We start from the raw sequence: 16,853 nt of genomic DNA, 5'->3' as shown, positions 1-16,853 counted from the left end.
TTTGGTCTCCCAACAGGACTGAATTCGGAAAAGGTAGCTGCTCTGATCCAGAAACTGAATTCTGACCCTCAGTTTGTACTCGCCCAGAATGTCGGGACCACCCACGACCTCCTGGACATCTGCCTGAAGAGGGCCTCGGTACAGGGTGCACAGCATGTGTTCCAGCATGTTGTTTCTCAGGAAGGCAAGCCAGTCACCAACCAGAAGAGTTCTGGTGAGACCTGAAACTTCTTGTATACTTTACTTGACTTTTCTGACAGCATTCCAATTTGGTGTCTTAAGAATGACCTTAGGAGAACAGAGTTTTATATTGAAAGAGCTTGTAGTACATCCAGAGCTAGGCACAGGTAAAAAGCAGATCTAAGAACATTACCTTTGGGTCTTGTTTTGGTGCACTGTAGCTTCTTGGCACATTTAGTGTAAGCACTAAATTGTGAAATCCGACGTCATACATTTAAACTGCAATTCATTCTATTCTGTGTTGATGTTCCATGATTGCAACCCCATGTCTTGCGTACTTGTCTGTGCTCTTGATCCCAAAACAGACGGCAAAAATGTTCATTCTCGGGAAGATTCCCAGTATTGCCCTGAAAGCATATACAAATGTATGAAATAGAAAAGACAATATGTAATTACATCAAAGTGTCATCAAATGTTATTTTTAAATATGCTTCTTGGTTGGAGTTGATGTGCTCAGTTACCACCAGTAGACCAGTTTGTAATACTAAAATTAAGCTCTCTTGCCTTGCTGATTGGGAGTTCTTGTTTTTGCTGTCTACTCTCTAGCACCCTATCATAAAAACATCTACAGTGAAAGATTGGTTATCTGGGAATCCAAGGAGAACATTTGAACAACAAAATTTTACTAAACGCATTTTTTTTTAAAAAAAAGTCTTTCTCACCATACCTGGTGGCTCACACCTGTGATCTCAGCACTAGAGGTGCTGAAAGTTTGAGGTTGACCTGGACTACGTAGGGAGGTCAAGGCCAGCCTAGACTATATAGGGAGAATTGTTTTTTAAAAAAAGGTCTCTCTCCAGTTAGAAACTCCTCCTAGTGTATCTTTATTGACAAAAAGCACATTACTGCTTAATTGGACCCAGTGTCAAACTCATAGTGTACATTTAACATATATGTAAATTATGCTTCAAAGCAACTTATTTTTAAATTTTAAGGGAAAAATTATGACCTTGCAATAATTAATGTTTTGGGATAATAGAAAGTGCTTAGGGGGTAGTATGGGCCATCAGGCTACAAATGATCCAGTTACCTTAGTAATGTCACAATACTCCTACATAGTTTAGGTCAGTTTTCACATGCACAGTTCATCCAGATTCCTTCTACTGGAAATATATAGTGTTTAGGAAAGAGGTGACATACAGATAAGCCTAAGGTCAAGATGAGCTTTGGTGAGGCATCCGTGACTTTGAGAAATACTACTTAAGTTTTTTTCCTGTTAGAAAATTATTTTTGTTCAACATAGAAAATTTGCAAAATATCCACAGGATATTATTTTTTCTGTATGTCAGCTCTGTGTGTATTTGTGTTTAAGATGAGTTGATGCCTTATACATTTTTAGATAACCTACCTTATTAACTTACCTGTATATTGTGCAAATAGTTTCATATGAGTAAAAAGTTATACCCAAATATAAGTCAAAAATTTTCCCTCTGAATTTTCCTTCAGAAAAAAATTACTCTGTCTTCAAGGCCTTACACAGTCTTTCAGAATGGGCATAAGTATGTTAATTTATCTTAGAGTACAATTTGGCAGAAGTAATATCAATCCGTGCTGGTTTTGGATGCTTACAGAGAACATTTGATTGAATCAGTTTTTTGAAGAGGCAAAAAAAAAAAAAAATTGAATACAGTATATTCCTAGTATATGACCTCGCATAGAAATATTGGATATCAATGTACTTTAAAAGATAACTTAAATCAGTACAAGAAGTGATGACATTGTAGAGTTTCTGATTATACATTTATAGGATAAATAAGAAATGTGGTTGTATAGTTGATACTTGGTTTAAAATTTTCAGGGACAGCATCATGCATGGATTCAAACATTGCTGTGACTGAAATTTACTTATTTTATTCCATTTAATGGAAGAAAGATGATGTGATCTGATTGAAGGTGTCAAATCAGTGCAAAGGCACTGAGGCCAAGATACTTGTAAAGAGTATGAATCAGTCTGAAAATAAAATGGGAAAGTGGGGAAAACAGCTTCTAAATAAATGAATTAACATGATTTTAATAGGTAGACAATTTACTGTTTCATCCATATATTTTTTAAATACAGTAGGTACATATATTTTAGGGGGGTGGATGGGATCTGTGTTGGCTAGGCTGGCCTTCATTTCCTGGACTCAAGTGATCCTCCTGCCTTAGCCTCCCTTAGCCTCCCAAGTATCCTCTATATCTTTAAATGCTTATATAAACCAGTTAGGCAAATATTTTTTTTTTTTTTTTTTTTTACTCATTATTAGGAGGATAGAGGAGATAGGGGATTGACTTCTATTAGGTTCACTTTTTTTTTTGGTACCAGGGATCTAACCCAGGACCTTGCGCTTTCAAGGCAGGTGCTGGAACCACTGAGCTGTATCCCTGGTCCTTAGGTTCACTTTTTATTGAAGCATATACTATATACTTCCATAGTAAAGGGTAGGGACTTTTAAAAATTTTTACTAGAAATTGTCAAATTACCCTTAACCATTTAGTACCAACTTAGTTCCCCATCCTTTACTAATGTTGGATATTATGAATTTTTTTAAAAAGATGTTTCCCCGCTTAACATGTATCGTATAATGAACTTTAAAAAATGTTTCTTTGCCATTTAAATCTTTTCTAGCTCCAGAATGATCTCTCTTCATGTTTTTCTAGTGGTGTTTCTTTTTTTAATGTGGCTTACTTAGGTGATTTGTAATGGATTCTTCATGTGATGTGTATTAAGTTTTTTTAGCCAAGTAGCATGCCCACCTATAGTCCCAGCTCCTAGACAGAGCTGAGATGGGAGAATCACTTAAGCCTAGTAGTTCAAGACCAGTCTAAGCAACATAGTGAGACCCCAATCTCAAAAGGAGAGAAACAAGGTTTTTTAAATAGCAAAGATGCTAAACCTGTATAAAAGATATTAAACCACATATATTGCAAATAGTAATTACTAGGTGTCTTTCGTTTTATTCTAATATTTCAGATCTTCCTGATTTAGTTTAAATTATCCAGATCTTCTCATAGGTTAAGTAAGCATTGGGAAATACATCTGAAGCAATGGAATCTATGTGGACACTCATAATTTCTTGTTTTGTTTTCTTGTTTCAGGGCGATGCTGGATCTTTTCTTGTATGAATGTTATGAGACTTCCATTCATGAAAAAATTAAATATTGAAGAATTTGAGTTTAGTCAGTCTTACATCTTTTTCTGGGACAAGGTATGGGACTGATGTTGCACAATCTTTTTGTTTTGATATCAACCTTAATAGAAATTGCTTCTTCCTTCCTTGATTTTCTAGTTATAGTTACTTTCATTATAGGTGAGACACTATTCTAATTTCTGAAGTCTCAAAAGGTGACTGTTTGAAAGGCAAAATTGCTTTTGGTTGGCAGGTGACTGCTTTTTACAGTAAAAAAATGAGTCTACTATTGACTCACCTTGCTGGTTACTACTATTATTTTAAATTCTTAATTTGGTTCTCAGTAATTTCCATTTTTATCATCTTTACTTAGATTATTTGGTCTGTCTAGTACCTAATTCTCCTTCTCTGGTTTGTACTTGTCTGAAGAGCAGTAAGTTTATTTTAAAATCTTTAAAATGTATATTGCATGTGTCCATTAGGTATTTGTTGATTAAGGACTTGTTTTCGGTATTTGTTTGTTTTTGTGGTTCTGGGAATTGAACACAGGGCCTTAAGCATGCTAGGCAGAAACTACCACTGAGCTACACTTCCAGCCCAAACTTTAAATATTCTCATGAAGCTAGACAATGATATTTAAATTGCCAACTTTAGTTTAAAAATACCTGTTATGTTGGAATAATGGTAGTTCCAAAGCTCCTATTCTGTTGTTAAGGCCAATAAAGTTATTGGATGCCTTTTTAATTTTACTTAACTTCCTTACTCTAGGTTGAACGCTGTTATTTCTTCTTGAATGCTTTTGTGGACACGGCCCAGAAAAAGGAGCCTGAGGATGGGAGGCTGGTGCAGTATTTGCTTATGAACCCTACAAATGATGGTGGGCAGTGGGATATGCTTGTCAATATTGTTGGTAAGAGCCTTTTTTCTAATGAAAGTAAAACTTAGCATAGTTGACAAAGGCTATATAGTTAGTAATAGACCAATTTTTTGGTCACTAGCTATAAGGTAGAGTTCCAAAGAAGGCAATCTGTGACCCTTTATTTCACATTCTGATCTACAAAATGCCTTTTTAAAATGAATGTTAAGGACATAGGTACTGTGAAGAATAGGTTGGAGAAGAAAAGGTAGTATTAAGTAGAACTATCCATAAGAAAAGCTTATTTCTTGTCCATTGATGTAATTAAGAAGCACGTTAAAACTGCAACTGTTTGAAAATGTGTTCATTCAAAACATTATATTTTGGGGTAACCTCATCATCCAGTGCATTCCTGTTTAATAATGCAAAGCATAAGATTTTCTGAATTAGGGCCAGGGATTTAGTTCAGTGGTTCCAGCGCCTGCCTCGCAAGTGCAAGGTCCCGAGTTCGATCTCCAGTACCAAAAAAAAAAAAGATTTTTCTGAATTAAACCCACAAAATACAGCCTACTTCTTAAAGCAATAGATATTTTTGCCAGAGTTTCTAATACTAGAGTGCACTTTTACTTTAGTGAACACTAAAATTTGTATTTGTTTTCTTTTAGAAAAATACGGTGTTGTCCCTAAGAAATGCTTCCCTGAATCTCATACAACAGAGGCAAGCAGAAGGATGAATGATATTCTGAATCACAAGGTACAGCATATGGAACAGGATGGGATTGAATTTGGTGTGCATACCTTAAAACTTCTGAGTATTTTAAATGGGTTCTTGGGTATTTTGGGGTATACAGTTTGTGTGCAATCTAACTACTGATGTCAGTGTCTTAGCAAAAAGTGTAAAAAAAAAAGAAGTGTAACTATGTATTAACTTTAACAGTTAAGATCAGGGTTGAGTTTTTTTTAATCGTCCATTTTATTTCTGTTGATTTTAATGCTTTTTTAAATTTATTCAGGGAAAAAGGTCTCATACTCAATATGGGCCATAAATACACTAGGTGTTGTCCCTCTTTAGTAGAGGTGGAGTGGCACAGCTTTATGTACTAGTAAACAAACAAACAAAGAACCCAAAACTAATTACAAGACTTCCTTAAAGAGTATGCTGAGTTCTTAGACTTTCCTAGACCACGTCAATGAGGTTTATTTGCCCACTGAAGATTTGATGTAGTCATTGAACTGTTTTTTACTGTTTCATTTATCTTTATGAATCATTTTCCTTCTCCATGTAACCCATTTTCCTATGCAGGGTTGTAAAACCTATAAAGATGCTGCTTTGCTAGCCAAACATCTTTTTGGAGAACTGGGATTTGCCTGACTAATAACTTTATCTATGAGGTTAAAACTGGACCTGTCATTTGTGGGAGAAAGATTGCATTTTAAAATAAATTTAGATGTGATTTCCTAATATTAGAGGTAGATTATTTTCTACCTGGGGAACTCTGGGGATTCTTATCTAAAGGGTAAAAGATTATTAATAGTATAGCTTTTGATTCCCTCTTGATTTGGAGCCAGATCCTTTTTAGCACTATGGTTAAATTTCAGACTTGCCTTTATGTTGGGCATCTCTTAAAATTGAAAGCAACAAAAGTGAAGACTATACTGGAAGTTGGCATATCCATGATCACAGTTATTTGACAGAGAAAGGTGAAATAGGCAACTAATAAAATTCTAAGTAAAAATCTATTAGAATGCCTTATGCTGAAATCATCTTGTCTCCTGCTTTTTCTAAGAGTGATAGGTGTTGTGGAATTATTTTTTCCATGTGCACACAGAGGGTTCTGTCAGTTGCACAGCCAGGAGCAGTTTTATGTAGTATTCTTTGGGAATAATCCACATCTTTCTCTTTATGCAAAGTATTTTTGCTATATATTTTAAGTGAACTAATTGGGGGAAACATTCTTTTTTTAAAATAAACTTTGCCATAGGTCGTGGCTGAGTTATGCTTCAAAATAGAACTAGCATTGGTTTGTTAGGCATATTTATTTGGGGTACCTATTGGATTGCTGAATTAAGTTTCTGTCATAGATGAGAGAATTCTGTATACGACTACGGAACCTGGTACACAGTGGAGCAACCAAAGGAGAAATCTCTGCTACACAAGATGCCATGATGGAGGAGGTAGAAACAATTATTTGGATTTTTATGTCTTATCTAAAGAACTCGAAGACTATTTCTGTCTGTTAAACTGATTAGGAAGCATAGCCATTGCAATGGAATATTTAATTGAATAAAAACTACTTTTTTACAGTTGAAAAAATTGAGGCTTAAACTTGCTTTGCATTTTAGTATTGATTTTTTTTTTTAAATGCATTGTGTAAATATTGAATACCTTCTGTGATTTCAGCACTGAGAAAACAGAAAGATAAAAAAGCCAGTCTTTGCTCTCAAGGATCTTACTCTTGGAGAACAAAGTACACATGAGTAATTATAGTGAATCCTACACAAGAAAAGTAAAAGAGGATTTGGTGGCATAAAGGAATAACTAATTTGTTGAGCTGGAGGTTACGTAGGGAAGATATTTAAATCAGCTGTGAAAAGAGCAATAGGAATTTACCAGGTGGATAACAGGGAAGCTCATGTCAGGCAAAGGGCATTGAATATACAGTGGCATGACATGCCAGAACTTTTGTTTTGTTTTTGTTTTTGTTTTGGTACCAGGGATCGAACTCGGGTCCTTGCGCTTGCAAGGCAGGCAGCGGAACTAAATCCCTGGCCCCAGAACTTTTGTTTTTATCTGTAGGAATAAAGATGAGGAATTGTTGCTGGTTATATCAGTTAAAGTATGTGAAAACATTTTGGGAAACTTAAAAAGCACCAAATATAATATAGTAATAATTTTTTTTCATTTTTATTGGTACATTTTAGGTATACATAATAACATTCATCATAGGGAATTTGTGCCTGTACATGATATATCTGCTTTTTTTTGTTGCATTCCCCTTCCCTTCCTTCAACCCCTCTTCCACTCTTTTATTTACAAAACCTTTGTTACCATTTTTTGCCTTCTATTCTCTTTTTTTTCTTGCCCTTTCCTTTCTTTCCCCCCTCCCCTCTCCTTCTCATGTGAACATTTTCTTCCCATTTCCCAATATCTATTACATATTTTGGTCCTTATTTACACTTTCCATTTCTCACACCAGAGAAACAGTGCGATATTTAAATACATGTGTCCAATTTATTTGGTCTCAAGGTATATCCATTTACCTAGAAATGTCTCAAGCTTATCCTTCTTTATGACAGACTAGTACTTCATTGTATATAAAAAAAACATATCTTCAATTCTGGCTTCAAATCCTTGTCGGGTCCCAGGAACCCACTTCCGTCTTCTCTTCCTCGCATTGCTATATCCGCACCGAACGCTGTTTCTCTGCTGTTCACCACTCTGCCATCTTCCCAGAAGTCAACAGTAATAGTATTTATTATCAAGGCGGTTAAGAATCTTTATTACTTAATGCTATCCATACCCAGAGTGACTATTCATAAAACTTGAGATTGCTTTAGGGGGGAAAAATTCCCTTTTTCAGCCAGTGGACTCATTGGTAGGCTTCCTTTCATGACTGTGAAGTTATAGTGGCTTAATTTTTTCACTGCAGTGGAAAACACTCATGCTTCACTAATGCACTTCTTTCTTTTAAATTTTTTTTAATTCAATAAATATTTATTGACTATGTTCTGTATACCAAGACTGTCCTAGGTGCTGAGATTCCTTTACATTTCAGGGAAGCACTATAGAGGAATAATTGAGAGCATGAGCTCTGGAGTCAGATTGAATGCTAGTCTTCTCTTAACTGCTATGTGTCCTGGGACAAATTCCTTAAGCTCTCAAATCTCAGTTTGTTCATGAGTAACATGGTTAGACCAGTGCTTGACACAATAGCTGTTTCTTAGGTATTTGTTAAGTGGGTGAATACAGAGGTTTCATTTACCAAGTGCATTTAAATGATCCCCTATTTACCTTTCTTTACTTCTTAAATGTTCTTATTGAAGAGAGATATCTTGTGATAGTAGGAAAAAACAGGCTTTGGAGTTAGACAACATGGATTTAATGGCCTGTGGTCTTGGGTAGCTCACTTAACCTGACTTAAAAGATTTAAAAACTTCTTCCTTGGAATTTTGTGGAGATTATATAAAGGATTAAATATAAGAATGCAAGCATAGCACCTGGCACATAGCAGAAGTCCAGTAATCAGTTCTCTTCTCTTCTACTTCGAATGGTATCTCTTGCAGAGGGCAAATATGCCTTCATTTATGATTAGATTAAGTTGTCAGAGTATACCAGGGATAAAGGTTCTGTAAAAGTTATAGAAATGATCCTAGATAATACTTATAGAGCATATCATACTATTGATCTGTAGTGTTTGCTTTATTGATCTTTGGATTAATGGTCTAAGATCCATGTTCTAACCATATGATTAGTAGAAGACTGAGTTGTTATTAAGATTTAGGGCAGGGGCTGGGGATTTAGCTCAGTGGTTCTGCTACCTGCCTTGAAAGTGGAAGGTCCTGAGTTCAATCCCCAGTACCACAAAAAAAAAAAAGATTTAGGGCAGGTACATTTTTACATGTTTTTTTCCTCTCCTACCTCTACCTTGAAATAGTAAGACGCTACACCGAGACCTGAATATGGACATTATCCCCACCTCCACCCCCCCAGTTCCCGCCCGCCCACCCATTACTGGAGATTGGACTCCGGGCCTTGGTACTCAGCTACATCCCTAGCTCTTTTTAATTTTTATTTTGAGATAGGACTTCACTAAGTTGCCAAAGCGGGGCTCAAACTTGAGATTCTACATCAGCCTCCCTCACTTCAGGGATTACAGGTGTATGTCTGCAACCAGCTTGAATATGGATGTTTTCTAGGATTGTTTATTTAATGGTTGTACCTAAACTGTTCACTACAGAATTCTGTGTGGTAGGTTTTTAAATTTTTACAATCCCTCAAATGACTCTTCTTTATTTAGCCTGATTCTTTGGTAATGAAGAGTTTTGCTTCATAAGAAGCCACAAATTACTATGTGTGATTTGCTTAGCCTTGTGGGCAAGTCAAAATGATGACTTAAATGAACAGCCATGAAGCTGTTTGCTTTGAATAAAATATGTTTATGCTAAAGGCATTCTAAGAGGAGTGCAGGTTGTGTGTGGAGGTGTAGACAAGGTAGATCTGTTTGGAAAATGTGTAGTCACCTCTACTCAGTGTTTTTTCAATGTGTCTACTCTTTTAGCCTCCAGATTCCCAGAGTATTTTCTACCAAAACTCTATTTGTTAAAAACAAATCATAAAATAGAGACCAAAATAATTTTTGTCAGGGCTTTGAAAAAGGATATGAACCATTTTGATTGGCTTAGGAGATTCTACAGCAGTGGCTCTTAGTTCTTAAAAACAGTATTTAGTCCTGGGCTTGCCCAGACCTGTAAAATCAGTTTCCCTGGGAATGGAACCTAGTTATCTGTATTTTTATTTTAAAGACTTCTTTGATTAAAAAATTAATATCGTAATATAAAAAGTATACAGTAAAAAGTCTTCCCACCCTGTTCTTCCTTCCAATTCCCACCCCACCCCTAAATTAGCTTTATCAGTTTGTTATTAGTGTTAACTATTAGTTAGCCTTCTAGAAATCTTTCTTTTGCAATCTAATACAAATTTTTTTCACACTTAATGTATTATTCATATTATTCTGCACCGTGTTTTTTTACTTAATATGTTTAATCTTTCCATATTGATATATTAAGAGTTTCTCGGGCCGGGGGATTTAGCTCAGTGGTTTCGCCGCCTGCTACACAAGCACAAAGACCCAAGTTCGATCCCCAGTACCAAAAAAAAAAAAGAGTTTCTGCATTTAAAATACTTCTATAATATTTTATTGTCTGGATGTACCATAGTTAATTTAACTGATCCCTTATTAATGTACATTCTGTTTCTTTTTAAACTTGTTAATAATTTTATATGTATATCACTGTACATGTGCATATATATTCATAGGTTACATTTCTAGAAGCAAAATTTTTGAGTCAAAGAGTATATAATTATAATTTTGATATGTAATGTCAAATTATCCTGGGGATTATACCAGTTTACACCCTTACCTATATTTGATAGAACCTGTTTCCTTTTAGTTTTATCAAATAAATCCTTTCCCTTTCATTTTCCACTAGAAAGCAGTAGAGAGCTTTCTTGCCATTTCTCTACATATCAACAGTCACCAGTGTCCCTTACTCTCCTGTAATTAGCCCATTCCCCATAGCACTGAACTACATTCACAATTCGGCTTTTTTTCTATGACCACTTTAATATCCTTGTGGCTACTCTACCATCAATAGGTCATTTTACACTTGAGCTTAGTATCTTCATCAATAAAACTAAAAAATTGGGGTAAATGATTGCTTAGGAGTAGTGTAGCTTTGCTTTTTGTTTGTTTGTTTTTTGTTTTGTTTTTTGGTACCGGGGATCGAACTTAGGAGCTTGTGCTTGTGAGGCAGGCGCCAGAACCACTGAGCTAAATCCCTGGCCCTAGTTTTGCTTTTTATAATAAGAGAAGTAACTAATATTTTTACAATGCTTTAGACTTCCTTGTATACCCTCTCAACAACCCATTATTGCCAGTACAAATGAAAAGTCTGAGATTCTGCCCCTTCTGCAGTGTTTGCAACCACAGCTGTCTTGTAGTCTTAGCAGTTTTGCTCCCTTATGAGCTTGGTTATCTTGAACCACCTTCTTCTAATCTTTCCTCCATTCTGTGTCTATCTATAGCTGGCTTATTTTTAAATTTTTCTTTGTTTGGTTTTCTGAGGTAGGGTCTCACTATGAAGTCTAGACTTGCCTGAAATTTGCAGCGATCCTCCTGCCTCAGACTCTAAAGTGTTGGAATTACAGGCGTGCACCACCACACTGGGCTGTAGCTAGCTTTAAATTTAAGTTCTCACCTAAGTATTTATAACTAGGGCTGGGGGATATTGCTCAGTGGTAAAATGCTTGCCTAGCATGGATGAAGCCTGGGTTCAGTCCCCAGCAGTGCATAAAAGCTAAGTATTCAAGACTGACTTTCACCCATAGCGTCTTTTCTTCTTTCATTTTTTTCTGTCTTCTGGTTTAGCTATGGGTATGGGAATTGACCCAATCCTGTTTATTTGTCTTTAAATTGGGATCCATACATCTTTCCCCGTGTTCCATTTTTCATGATGTGTCCCTTTTTTCTCTCTTTTTCCCTGTCCTGATTCTATTATTTACTGTGTTAGAATTCAGCAAATCATTTTAAATAAATCTTTGTGCTAGGGGAAAATATTTTTAGAGACCACTTATAATAGAGCTTCTTTATAAAACTTACACTCTGCCTTCTTACACGTGGCATTTTACTAGAAATAGGAGTGAGACCTTTCTGATACCAGCTATAGTTTTTCTGATGGGTTATGTGTTGGTAGAAAGGGATTGCATATATTCACATAACAAGATTAAATCCTGATTTAATTATAAAGATATAAAATTGAAATAATCAGAAATCAGATGATCCCAAGAGGGAGATGTGGACGCAATATATCTCACATGATTCGACATTCCCTCTCTTCTCCAAGGGTATGAGGGAAGGGCCTCAGTGGATCAAAAAATTTTGGACAATTTTCTCTAATAATCTATATTTAAAGGAATAATTACATATATTGATTTCTTCTGGTTTTTTAAAACCACATTCAAAATCAGCAAGACCACATCATTATTGGCTTGGGGATTTGGGGAAAAACAGAATCAGTTCCCCATTGTGTCATGCATCTTCTACCTTCAGCTTTTTAAGCATTTTAGAAAACTCGTATTTCCTGAGCCCATCCCTTTGATTCCGTTTTAATACCTTTTCATCAGGCTGGTTCTGACACCGAGTTTGGTCTAAAATAACACTTAAAAGTCATGTGTTCAGTAAATACTTCTTTAACATGACCTGCAGCAGTGACCAAAACAGATAAGAATCCTACTTTTGTGTACTGTAGTTTACTTTCTAGGAGGGAGAGATAAATAAAATAAGTAAATATATGAAAAGTATAATATGCCAGTAGATAAGTGGGGAAAAATAAAGATTGGAAGTACTGGGGTGGAGTGCACAGTTTAAATTAAAATTACAAATACATTTTCCCCAAAGGACAAATTATGGGTTTTAATGTGTAAATTATATTGAGGAATATGACTATATTATTGTTTTGTATAAGTCCATATAATATAATGACTTGCATTCAATGGCCAGCACCTTTTCTTTGCCAGGTACATTTTGTGAGAAGCAGGTGACATACTCCTGTGTTGTCCACCAGAGAGCAGACTTGGATATCCTAAGCTCATTGCCAGTTGTATACCTTTGAGAATAAGGAATGTTATTTCAGAACAGCAGAGACTCTTATCAAAAAAATTAGTATCAGGGGCCTTAGAAGTTATACTTTGGAGGGCCGGGGATTTAGCTCAGTGGTTTCGCCGCCTGTTGCGCAAGTGCGAGGACCCAAGTTCGATCCCTGATACCAAAAAAAAAAGAAAGAAAGAAATTATACTTTGGAGATTTTTTTAAAATTGGAGTTTATTTAACTAACTGCTGTTGTTTGACTTAGAGCCAAATATCTCTTCCAGAGTGTTACAAACTGACTTAAATGTGACTTACTTTGGATACGTTATAGTCATGGTAAATGAATGGTATAAAATAAAATTATATGACTCAAGAGTTTTACAGAATATAAAAGATGTTACCTTCATTCTTTAAATGTATACTTGATAAAATTCAGATTTATAAAGCATATGGAATATAGTATAAGTTTTGTCTTGCAAAAGGATTCAGCATAGAATTCGTTTAAGTTAGCAGAAATACAGATTTCTTTTAACCCCCCCTATTTTTGGTGGTACTGCAGCATGAACATAGGGCCTTATGCATGGTAAACCTTCTAACACTGAATCTCCCCCAACACAGTTTTTAGAAGAAGGAATAACTTAACACTTTTTACTTCAGGTAGGAAGTGAAATGCACATCATAGTCCTATGCAAATTATATTATAAAATAATCATCTTTACCTGTAAAAATATGATTTAAAAGTGAAAGGACATTCACTTAGTTGTCTTAATCTTCATGGGGCCTTGCTCTGAACTCCTCCCCACCCTTTTTTTTTTTTTTTTTTTTTGCCCAGAGCCTGGCTGAGCTGGATTTACCACTCACTCTTAGATAACTAAGAGTTGGTCAAAATAGTTTCACTGTTATAGATAACCACACGACAACAATTAATAGTTGAAAGGACACATCATTTAAGTCTATAAAATCTTCCTAATCTAGATACATTTTAACTATACATCCTCATTGTCATTGTCTTGACCATAGTTACTAGTGGCAATGTTCTCCTTATAGTGACAGATTCCTAAAATTGCCATTTGTAGCCTTGGTGCTAAGCAAATGCAGAATGACTTTCTGGTCCATGAGGATCCAGAGCAAAGTTCATTAATCCATGGCTAGAGTAACTCAATTGTAGTTACTTTTGTACCTCCCTGCCTCTTCTTTTCTGTGCTAGAAACCAACCTGAGAATGATACAACATTAAAAGAGAGGTGCTTTCAGGACCAGCTGTTCAGACTCATAAAACACAGAGTAAATCCTAATGAAGGAATGATCTCTTGGAAAACAGAAACAATACAAAATAAAAGGCAAGCATAACCTCTTTTCTAAGTTAACCTTCTGTGAAATAGTAGAATCACAACAGTGAAAGCCAAGTTGCCTGTACCCACAGCAACATGAGTGAATCTCACAGGAATGACCAAAGGGGAGATACATGAAAGAGAATAAGGTCTGTGCTTCCATTTATATGAAGTTAAGGAACAGGCAAAGCTGATCCATTGTTATAGAAGTCAAAATAGTAGTTTACTGTGGGAAAGTATGAGTTGTTGACTGTAAAGCAGCCAAAGAACCCTTTTCTATATGTTTTGTATATTGATCTGAATGGGCATATATGCTTGTTTTAAAAAATTGAATTGAGGCCAGGGATTTAGCTCAGTGGTTTCACCGCCTGCTGCACAAGCACAAAGACCTGAGTTCGATCTCTGGTACCCAAAAAAAAAAAATTGAATGAGTCATACACTTAAGATTAGTGCACTTCCCATACTAACTAAACATGTTATGTCTAAGTAAAATAAGTAAAAAAAAAAAATAGGTCTTGGATTTTGGATTTCTTGTAGGAGCTTCTAAAATTATTTCTTCTGTGGTGGTGTGGAGAATGAGCCAGATCTACTGATATATCCAATCATGTGCTCAGAACTGTGCTAGATGCTACAGGGGACACAGAGTATCCGTGGTTTCCTTCTTACTCTTTAAAAATGTGTAATTTATTATAGGAGACAAGTTACATGAAACCCAGAAAGTTTCAGAAAGTAGTAAATTCATAGGATTTTGGAAATAGTGTTGAAGTCAGGTGTGAGTTCAAATCCTAATTCTGCCATTTCCTGGCTTTGTGACTTTAGACAAGCTATTATTTCCCTAAACCTTGGGAAAAAAGTAGCTACCACCTTTGTTGAGAGAATTAAGGGATTTTGTATTCAAAGATTTTAGTGAAGCAAGGGAACATAAGTGTTCCCCTTTTAAAGCTGGTAGCCAAGGAGCAATACTGTTGTTTTCTTTTTTGACAGCATGTGACTTCTGTTCAGATTGTGGTCTTCCAGTTACCAGCAATCTTAAGTAGATTACTCAGTTACTTCGGGTCCCACTCTCTTTTGAAAAATAATTGGTGGGGGGTGGGGGGCTATACCTTGAGAATAATTAAGAGAACTTGGCAGATACATAGTATCCAGCACAAATAAGTACATTTAAGAAATATAAGATCCATTTCTCTTGAATGTAATAGAGTACACAGAAGTGTGGTACAAATATTGCAAATAAATAAGTGATGGGATTGGATCAGAGTGGTGACTAGTGTGGTACGAGACTGAGCCCAAGACATTCACAGTGAGCTACATATCCTGTCCCTTTTTAAATGTTTTTATTTTGCTACAGGATCTTGCTAAGTTGCCCAGGCTCAGCACAATATTACTAAAAGTTATTCCTTTTTTAATAATACTTTTAACAAACATAAATAAGGATTATCCAGCCATTAATGCATAATATGTAATCATGTTTTGAAAACAACTGCTTAATATATGTATTTATATATGTATGTGCTTGTTCATGCATGTAGTAAACGTGCAGCTAAACTATTACTGTATTTAGTTTTATGCAATGTTTATTTTTCTTTGGAAATATATTAAAAGAGCAATTTGGAATCACACAAAAAAATACTTTTAACAGGTATCATCAAGTTCTAGTTGAAAAGTTAATGACTGTTCTGAGTAGGCTCCTGTCACAATCAAAGGAAACCCTCAAGGCATAAAGGGAAGGAAGTCGATTTATAAAACGTCATTGTCACTTGAAAAATTGTCAGTAGAGTAACAACCCAGATCTTAGTTCCTTAGATAAGGAAGTTTAATTTGTAGGACAAATACTAAGAACTAAATGTTAACATTGTGAAAGTACATTGCTCTGAGTGTTTATCTGAGAACTCACAAGTTGACTGATACCAGATTCTGGACATAAACTTTCTAGTTTTTAGAGAAGTACTAGATTTTTTGTGAAATTTGTGCCTTGAATTCAGGGACTAATTTTTTTTTTTTTTGGTATGGGAGATTGAACTCGGGACCTTTTGCTTATGAGGCAGGGGGCGGAAACACTGAGCTAAATCCCCAGCCCTAGGCACTAATTTCTTATGTTTCTCAAATTTGAGGAAAATGAAACGGTAAAAAATAACACTTTCCTCTACAATTGCTCATCTTTCCTCTTCTCTTGCAGATATTCCGGGTGGTGTGCATCTGTTTGGGTAATCCACCAGAGACATTCACCTGGGAGTATCGAGACAAAGATAAAAATTATCACAAGATTGGCCCCGTAACACCTTTGGAGTTTTACAGGGAACATGTCAAGCCACTCTTCAATATGGAAGATAAGGTTGGAGACTGGCATTGGCAGCAACTGACTGTTTATTTTCAGATGTTTATTGTATAAGGAAGTATATGATATTCTTGGGTTAATGTGTGATTATCAAACTAAACACCAAATGAACTTTTTATTTTCCATAGTCTGAAATATTGTGTGTACCTTATCAACTTGGCATGCCAGAATCTATCACGTTTCCCCAGTGTTCTTCTTCAGAAACTTTTCTGACTTTAGGCCAGCAGTCAGTTTATATCTCTTTGGTCCCTTGATTTGGGCCCAGAATCATTCTCAGGTGCAAAGACAAAGAAGGTGTATTATTTCTTATGCTGGATTCAGAGCACCTCCACACTGTGGACTTTATTATAGACTTTATTTCTGGGGACTTTATTGTTGAAGGGAGCGTTGCTGCATCTTAATTTTTTCTACTCCCTTGGGGTCTTCCCCATCTGCCTAACAATATGACCAGAGTCTCCTTCCTTTTATTGATAATCTTGACTCTTCCGAGCAAATGGTATTGCCGAGCATTGATACTGTCTTATAACTTGAGAGAAGGAACCTTGTAGTAATAGGCTCTCCATGTCACTGGAATACATGCAGTTTTTTTAGAAGTAATTTTGGTGCAGTTCTTGCC

At 35.7% G+C, this 16,853-nt stretch overlaps 1 protein-coding gene across 2 annotated transcripts in view; it reads left to right on the top strand.

The window, feature by feature from the left end:
* Positions 1-16,853, top strand: part of Blmh (bleomycin hydrolase) — a 39,868-nt gene that overhangs the window by 523 nt on the left and 22,492 nt on the right. For both annotated transcript variants that reach the window (XM_021238182.2, XM_004857083.3), the window contains exons 2-7: positions 17-214; positions 3,319-3,428; positions 4,119-4,260; positions 4,872-4,960; positions 6,289-6,381; positions 16,079-16,234. In XM_021238182.2, the coding sequence (XP_021093841.1) occupies positions 17-214; positions 3,319-3,428; positions 4,119-4,260; positions 4,872-4,960; positions 6,289-6,381; positions 16,079-16,234 (788 nt within the window). The remainder of the gene's footprint in view (positions 1-16; positions 215-3,318; positions 3,429-4,118; positions 4,261-4,871; positions 4,961-6,288; positions 6,382-16,078; positions 16,235-16,853) is intronic.

Source organism: Heterocephalus glaber, unplaced genomic scaffold (genome assembly GCF_053883595.1).
Source record: "Heterocephalus glaber isolate CG9 unplaced genomic scaffold, H.glaber_assembly_v1.0 deba00001564, whole genome shotgun sequence".
Taxonomy (NCBI): domain Eukaryota; kingdom Metazoa; phylum Chordata; class Mammalia; order Rodentia; family Bathyergidae; genus Heterocephalus; species Heterocephalus glaber.
Note: the sequence above shows the minus strand (reverse complement) of the source record. Positions and strands in the feature narration are given on the sequence as shown.